The sequence below is a fragment of the Gymnoscopelus braueri genome (assembly GCF_963280865.1).
Source record: "Gymnoscopelus braueri genome assembly, chromosome: 12".
Lineage (NCBI taxonomy): Eukaryota > Metazoa > Chordata > Actinopteri > Myctophiformes > Myctophidae > Gymnoscopelus > Gymnoscopelus braueri.
The window spans coordinates 11,967,764-11,977,017 of record NC_137614.1 but is presented as its reverse complement, the minus strand read 5'-3'; the positions used below and the strand labels follow the sequence as shown (position 1 = coordinate 11,977,017).

The following is a 9,254-nucleotide window of genomic DNA, read 5'->3' as shown; positions in this document are numbered from 1 at the left end:
AAAAAGGCAGAGGGCCCTGAGAGTATCCAATGGGAGATTAGCCAAATCAGAAGTTTTTGCGTTTTAGAGAAAGGCAGCTTTAATGCGACACAACACAGCATGTGCTTGTGCTTGTGTGTGTGTGTGTGTGTGTGTGTGTGTGTGTGTGTGTGTGTGTGTGTGTGTGTGTGTTGTGTGTGTGTGTGTGTGTGTGTGTGTGTGTGTGTGTGTGTGTGTGTGTGTGTGTGTGTGTGTGTGTGTGTGTGTGTGTGTGTGTGTGTGTGTGTGTGTGTGTGTGTGTGTGTGTGTGTGTGTGTGTGTGTGTGTGTGTGTGTGTGTGTGAAGAGGAAACAGAAAGAGGCCACGGAATAAAGGGGAAATAAATGTCCAAAGCCTGAAAGCCAACTATCTGTTTGCCGTTCTGTCAGTTTTTGAGTCGCCTCTTTCATCAAACAGAACCATTCCTGCATCTTTAAAAGTCCATCAGTTGTACATTGCAGTGCATGTACCCTCCCCTCTCCTGACAGATACTCTGTGGGTGTCTATATTTAGACCAACATCAGACCTGTCTCAACTGTATGATGTGAACTCTGCGTGACAGTGCATGGTTCTCATGGGTCTATGGCAAGTGGAATTTCTCGTTCTCTTGTCAAAAACATGATGAGTTATATGGAAGTCGGGCTAAAAACGAACAGGAGGTCTACCAAAGTACTGGCTTAACATCAGTGGCGGAAAGTAAATATGTACCTTTCCATAGTACTTAGTACTGTGCTTAAGTACTTAAGCACTACAGCAGGGTTCCCCAATGGGCGGCTCGCGGGCCATTTGCGGCCCGCGAGAGGCAACTGTCCGGCCCGCGACGACTCCTGTCATAATTTTTTTTTTTTTATAATATCTGTATTACTGTTCAAGCAGACTAACAAACACATCTGTAAGTAAATTGTATTTCCATCTTTTAATTATTTCAACTTTTACCTTAAACCTTTACTCCACATATACATTTCACTGTACAATTATTTGACCGCTTAATTACTTAGTTACTTTGCATATTAGATTATTAATAGAACACATTAACTGATAAACATCAATTAATAAATGATGGTTATTATAGTTTGGTTAAGCTACCCAGCAGCAGATAAAGTAATTAAAATCCTCACCTTTACCAGCTGCAACAGTATCCACTTTACCCCTTATTTTCACCCTCTTTACACTAAATACTTTTGCCGAAAACAGCCGATCTACAAGCTCACAGCACAAGGCGTTTTGAGCTTGTAGATCGGCTGTTTTAGCTGAATCTTTGCCCTAGAGTAGGGACGCTATAGGGCTCATGTGGTTAAAGTGATGAACACATTAATACATAACCATTTGCAATATTATGGATTGCAAGAGGATTGTTCTGACAGGAAGCCGTGGTGATTTGCTGTATAGCGTTTCAAAGAAAGTGACGGAAATCGAGATTTGGACAGGGGCGGTGAAGTCTAAGGTCCGCACACATTTCTACCTCCATCCGCTCCCTACTTCACTTCAAATTCTGCTCCAATGTATTTCTGACAAATCTGTCATTGTAACGTTACGCATCATCATGCTGACCCTCTCTCTCTCTCTCTCACACAAGCACAATAATATTGTGTTCACACTGACAGCTACAAAAGCTACAAAGATTCAAAGCAACGCGGCATATGTGTCGCAGAGTCGCTGTTGAAGTGTTGATCAACATGCTTGTTGATGCGTCCGACGAGCGGGGAAAAACAACATAGAACTAACTGGCTGACGGCAATAATCAGTCTTCCTCCATTGCGAGCAGATTTTTTTTGTAGAGAGAATGTGAGTGGAAATGGTTAAATAACACTTGGTCTTTTGTAGCTTTGTAGCTGTCAGTTGAAGGCAACTCAACTTGCCAGCTTTGTAGATTTTCTAGCAGCTACAAATGTCGGCTGTGCTTTGTATATCGCTTTGAAAATGAATGGTAGCATATAGATTTGTAGCTGCCAGTGTGAACATATTGCATTTGCTTTAGTGTGCAGGAGTCAGCAGAAGACTAGTCATCTATAAGAGGGTCTGTTTGTGTGTCCAGAGATAACCTCGCAAACCATTGGAAAGATCAGCGCCTATTTCCCACTCCCAGTCAGGCGCGGATCTACTGTAAGTAGCTGTGCCTTCCTTCAGCCATGGGCAGATGTAAGAGATCACCCCTCAACTCAGGGCCGACAGACAGCCTCTATACATCCTGCCTGCATGTTGCCTCCGACGGCTGTCTGGTGGGCGTCTAAGTCTTTTGTGAGTGTAAATGGTAAATGGTGCATTTATATAGCGCTTTTATCCAAAGCGCTTTACATTGATTGTGCCAGGCATTCACACACACATTCATACACTGATGGCGGAGGAAACCATGCAAGGCACCAACCTGCTCATCGGGAGCAATTAGGGGTTCAGCGTCTTGCTCAAGGACACTTCGACACTAACTCTGGGGGAGCGCCCCACGGTTTCCAGTTCACTCTACCCGGCCACTCTACCCCTGAGCCACTGCCGCCCAGAGTGTCTGTGTGTATTCTGAGATTATTTTGTGATTAGGTGTGAAGGTGGCTGTCCGTCACCTCATTCACAAACCCGCTTTGCGACGTCATGACATGTTTATGCCTATAAACAGCACACAACAACAAGGTCCCTCATTCTTGATTTTTGATTCTTGAAACAACACTGCAATGCCGCCGCCGGAAAAGAACGGCTCTGCTGTCCAGGTGGAAGGACAAATCACCACCACACTCCTCTCCACTGCTATGGAGCCTGGAACTCATGGTGAGTATGCATACAAACTCACCTACAAACCCCATGTACAGAATGATAAGACAATTCTTTGACAATTTTTTTAACTGTGCTTGTTTCACTATGTATGAGGCATCGATGGATAATAATAATAATAATAACAACAGAAGGGGGAATAACAGAAGGTGTGTGTGATCACGTGGTGGTCTTTATCTGTAGCATCACGTGGTGGTCGTTATTTACATTGTTTAACTGCTTTGGGAAATCTCTGATTACTTCCACTATGTCGTTCACTCATCTCTCAATCACAGTTTAAAGCTCTCAGGAGAGCCTGAAAAAAAGAGGAAACAAAGAGCAAAAGACACTGGTATGGTACTCCTGGGGCCTGTTCCTCAAAAGGTGAATTAGAGCTAAAGCCTGGCTTTACCACCTATCCTGGCTTAATTTAGCCAGGATTAGAGCTGAGTCGGTTCCTCAAAAGGTGAATTATCTTGAAGATTAGTTTAGCCAGTTCACCCTGGCTAAGTTTAGCCTTATCCGATTCCTCAAAAGAGAATTGAAGCAAGCCTAGCTTAGTTACCATAGCAATTTAGCTGTGAAGTTAGCCTGGTCAGGAGCAGGCTAACAGCCAAGCTTACTTAATCCAGTGTCTTTGTTCTTCAAGTTTTTCCACAGTTAATTCAACACATGTGTTTGTATATGGACTCAATTGAATGACCCTGCATTCAAATAAAATTAAATCAATACAATAAGATATAATCAATGTAATTATATTACTGAAATAGTGTGTGACCATGAATCATAATTGTTTCACAATGACTCATGTGATATGTCATTGTCACTCTGTTAACACTATAGTTCATATTGTTGTTAGATGTTTGATAATATATTACCTTTTTTTTTTATATTATAAAAAATGTCTAATACATACATATACACATATACATATATATACACATATATATATATATATATATATATATATATATATATATATATATATATATATATATTATTAGTTACGGGTTTAAAGGAGCCTCTTTGTAAGTCAATAAGGAGCATATTTTAAATTATCAATTTCTAGTCAATGGAGAAATTATTTTTTATTTCTTGTCCACCTTTGGAGTTACATCATGATGGCAAGGTAACTACACAACCCAAATCTCTACCAAAGTGGTCTTGCAAATGTGGGGTTATTGTGTGTCTCGTCCCGTCCCCCGTCCCCCGCTCATCCCGTTGCGGTCAACCCCCTCCCCGTCCCCGTCCGTCCCGTAAGTCCCGTTGCGGCCCCCGTCGCAATACGTCGCAGGCGAATCGCCGCCCATTCAGCCTGGCTTCATTATCCTGGCTGGACACAGCCTGGCTTGACATAGCCGAGCTCGACAAAGTTGCTCAGCCTGGCTTGGCGTCTGAGGAACGGAATAAACGAGGCTTTTCGGACCCGACTTTGTCAAGCCTGGATTTGGCTTAAGGCCAGGCTTTTTTAATTCACCTTTTGAGGAACAGGCCCCTGGTTTACTAGGATGGGGTTCAATTCCCTGCAGTGTCCTGCTTTGGCCCATTGAAAAATGTTGTCCCTTGAAAGCCCATGTTGATTCATTGTCACTCACAGCCCATCTTGTTTCTTTGAAACTCACAGCTGTTCACAACTTTAACAGATCACCTCACTTATATTTTCAGAGCCATGGGATTCAGTCTTAGTATGGTGGTCAAATAACTACCTCTTCACCAATTATAATAGTGTAGTCTAGTAAAGTAGTAGTATATCAATCATAGTGGTCAAATAGTAGTGAATCAATAAGCAGAAACTAGTGTCAAATATTAGTCAAGTAGTGAAAACTGCATCTGTGACATTTTTTTATTTGAGCTAAAAAGCATTATTTTACACTTTGGCTTTTCAAAAATAGCAAATATACAAGCTCAGAAACTCCATTCACAGTTCAAAAATTCCACCTTACTGTGGACATGCATCCTTGAGATGTTCTACTTTGAAATGATTTGTAGTTTTTGAAATATTTAACTTTAAGCGCCCAATGCATTGTCAATGGCAATGGACATTTAAACTGGGGGAAAAGTACAAACTTTGGCAGGCTACTAGAGGCCGATGGAAGATTTTGGGACCTCAAAAAAACACTTTCACCTAGAAACTCCATTCACAGTTAAAAAATTCCACCTTACTGTGGACATGCATCCTTGAGATGCTTTACTTTGAAATGATTTGTAGCTTTTGAAATATTTAACTTTAAGCGCCCAATGCATTGTCAATGGCAATGGACATTTAAAGAGGAAAAAGTACAAACTTTGTCAGGCTACTAGTCCTACATACATACACACACCTAGAAACTCCATTCAAACTTTAAAATGTTCATCCTACTGTGGACACGTTTGTCTGAAAATGAATCTTTAAAATGTTTCATAGTTTTTGAAATATACTCCTTTAAAAGTTCAGAAATGTATAATGGAGGTCAATGGAAGATTTGGTAACACTTTACTTAAAGGTTGCTTCTAAAATGCATTATAATCACATCTCTAACGCATTATAATGCACTTATAAGGCATTATAACACTTGTTAGATGTTTATAATTATGCATAACAACTTATAACAAGGGTTAATTTATAAGTGCTGGTCACAATGCATTATAAACTCAGTGGAACAGCACATTATCTCTACCAAACTCTCTACAAAATCTTCGGTAACACTTTACTTAAAGGTTGCGTCTATAATGCATTATAATCAAATTTATAAAGTATTATAATGCACTTATATTGCATTATAACACTCGTTATAAATGTTTATAAATATGCATAACAACTTCTAACAAAGACACTTTATAACTAACTAAGTTATGGTAGTTATAATGTGCTGTTCCACTGAGCTTATAATGCATTATGACCAGCACGTTTAATACGTTATAAACGTTGTAATAAGTTGTCAGTCATACATAATTATAAACATGTATAACGAGTGTTATAATGCAATATAAGTGCATTATAATACTTTATAAATTTGATTATAATGCATTATAGACGCAACCTTTAAGTAAAGTGTTACCGAAGATTTTGGCACCTCAAAAAGCATACTTTAACCTATACACTTGATTCACAATTTAAACATTCCACCGTACTGTGGTTACTATGGTTTCTCCCTGTCTCCTATGGTGCGACAGGTAAGCACCATAGGTCTTACCTGTTGTCTATGGTGCTTCCTGTGGTGCTTCCCTGTTTTTCTATGGTGCTTCCTATTGTGCTTACCTGTTTTCTATGGTGCTTCCTATGGTCCTTCCCTTTTTTCTATGGTGCTTCCTATGGTGCTTACCTGTTTTCTTTGGTGCTTACTATGGTGCTTACTTGTTTTTTATGGTGCTTACTATGGTGCTTACCTGTTTTCTATGGTGCTTACTATGGTGCTTACCTGTTTTCTATGGTGCTTCCTATGGTGCTTACCTGTTAACAGACAGATATTTCTGGTAGAATGTCCTACAGTAGTAGGACATTCTACCAGAAATGTAAATTTCCACTAAAAGTCTTCCAGAAATAAACATCTTATTCTTTAATCTGAAAATCTAGTCATATGGAGAACACGTTTAACTATGAGAAACACATATCATGCCATCTCAGCATGTTTTTATATTTTATTAAAACACATTTTTATACTCATTTAACCCCACCAGGCCCTGTCACAGAAAAATGTGTAGATGTTCTAATGAATTTCTTTGATACAAATATAATTTTCGTATTCATCACGTCCCTGATTGTATCCAACTTGGTTTTATAATTCCTATACAACCATTCTAGGGCTTTCAGGCCCTGTGACAGGGCCTGTCACAGCCCTGTGACATAATACTGACATGATACTGACATGATACTGACCATAATACTGACCATGATACTGACCATGATACTGATATGATACTGACAAGATACTGACCATGATACTGACCATGATACTGACCATGATACTGACATGATACAGACCATGATACTGACCATGATACTGACCATGATACTGATATGATACTGACAAGATACTGATCATGATACTGACCATGATACTGACATGATACAGACCATGATACTGACCATGATACTGACATGATACTGACCATGATACTGACCATGATACTGATATGATACTGACATAATACTGACCATGATACTGACATGATACTGACATGATACTGACCATGATACTGACATGATACTGACCATGATACTGACATGATACTGACATGATACTGACCATGATACTGACCATGATACTGATATGATACTGACATAATACTGACCATGATACTGACATGATACTGACATGATACTGACCATGATACTGACCATGATACTGACATGATACTGACATGATACTGACCATGATACTGACCATGATACTGATATGATACTGACATAATACTGACCATGATACTGACATGATACTGACATGATACTGACCATGATACTGACATGATACTGACATGACACTGAAATGATACTGATAAGATACGATACTGATAAGATACTGACCATGATACTGACATACAGTATACTGGCCTTTCGTGCTCTATACTCAGTTTTTGGTTTTCACTTGCGCCTTTAGGTTTTCAGCCTTTATTTTAATTAAAAAACGTCATTCCTTTACCATCTGATAGAGCTCTATAGACCTTTAAGATGATATATAAAAGTCATGTTCGCCAAAAATGTCACATAAGCCCTTTTGCGCTCCAAGCCCTCGATGTACTGTATAATCACCATGAAGTCTAAATCAGTAAGTCTGCTAAGGCTGAAACATGACAGCCAAAGTGTTTCTTTCTTTGAAATGGTTTTTATTCATTTCATATAATACTGACACATGTACTCAATAGCAGTTAACAGGCGTTTTTAAAAACACAGATATTAAAACCATTTGAGCATCAATGTATTTTTTAGCCCAATTGGTTCCATGGACCTTTTTTTGTTATTTTTTTTTTTTTTTACACATTTACATGTTTCAATATACCATAACATCTACTTGGTATTAGTCTAACCTCAACCCTGAAAAGGTTTCATCCTTTCTCCAAGAAAAGAAATAAAAATAAAAACTAGAGTAAACTGACAAACTTGGTTTCCCTAAAATGACAGAGAAAAGGCTTCCCAATATTAAAAAAAAAGTTTTGTTGTAAGCAGTAAACTATGCAGGGTAACCCCTGATTTATACTTGTTTGCGTGCAGGGTTGCTTACCGAAAATAGCCGATCTACAAGCTCACAAGAGTTGTGAGCTTGTAGGTCGGCTACTTTCGGTGCGCGACACTGGCTCACACAACAAAGTATAAATCAGGCTTAGAGTGTTCTCATTTTGAGTTGAATGCTAACAGAAAGAGTATCTCAGAACAATGTCCGATTTTCAAATCTGAGAGCCATGTGGACCAAAGTCACGTGAGTCACAGGCGGGCTGAGTCAGATGTGGCATTTAGGCCGCGTGCGGCAGCCATGTTTACATCCCTCGTTCTGTCATCGGGTTCGTAACGAAGGTTAAATCACAAAAATCCAGGTCTGCTACATTCCCAGTATGCATAAAGGGACACAACTAAGCTGTGAAAGATAGACAACGGGCACAGATCGTTCCGGAGACGGTCGGCGGTACAGTTTATGTGTCGTGAACATAATCCCACGGTCGGTTCAAAATGGTAGTTCTCTGCGGTAAAGGAAGGTGGGTCACGGAGTAGTCCTGCTGTAAAGGACTATAAGACCCTCGGTTGTGTTTAATGTGGTGGCAGGACGGTGTCAGAGTCCTCTCTCGCTCCTGCCGCCATTAATTGATTACTCCATGGAAAAAAAGAAAATAATGATGGGATGCCTCGTCGAGGCATGAGAACATATCCTCACTATTGGTCCATTGTGCTGCATAAGTCCCGCCTCCATCCCTGTTGAACCGCCTCCTCCTTGTTTACCCTCCAATGGGCGAGACTATCGGGTCACCTGAAACAGGAGGGGGAAAAGAGAGGGGTCAAAACATCCCAATAACAATATAAAAGCCAAACTCAGAACAATTATAATCAGTCAGTCAGTCAGTCAGTCAGTCAGTCAGTCAGTCCGTTCGGTCAGTGTTATATAATAGAATAATAAGTTAGTGTATCGATGAAGCTTGTGTAGTATAATGCTAGGAATGTTCTGGACCTGCGCAGCATGGCACAGCACAGTAGGGGTATCTGAAAACAATGGGTAGCGGTCCACGTCAGAGCAGCATTCGCGGCATGCTTAACACTGTTCTCCTCTCATCTGGCAAGACACTAAACAAGACGCAGCTTGGTTCGTGGCAGCCTGCCCGCGACGCCTCAGTCTCACCGACTGGCCCCATGCCACGTCATTTAGTTTCTTTGTCCAGAAGAGTGTTCTAATCAAACACACAGCCAGTCTCTCTCTAGCTCTCTCGTCTCTCCCTCGTCCCATTTTCCTCCTTCACACACACACTCACATTTCCTTGATTTTGGGTTATTAGAAGACATTTTCTCTCTCTGCTGAAATACCAAACTCACACAG

At 40.2% G+C, this 9,254-nt stretch overlaps 1 protein-coding gene across 1 annotated transcript in view; it reads right to left on the bottom strand.

Annotated features, from left to right (window-relative positions):
* Window positions 1-8,568: 8,568 nt before the first annotated feature.
* The window catches only part of LOC308097247 (chemokine-like protein TAFA-2), a 162,205-nt gene continuing 161,519 nt past the window's right edge, over window positions 8,569-9,254 (bottom strand). Inside the window, exon 5 of the mRNA XM_080444918.1 lies at window positions 8,569-8,693. Coding sequence (XP_080301044.1) covers window positions 8,682-8,693 — 12 coding nt within the window. The 3' untranslated portion in view covers window positions 8,569-8,681. The remainder of the gene's footprint in view (window positions 8,694-9,254) is intronic.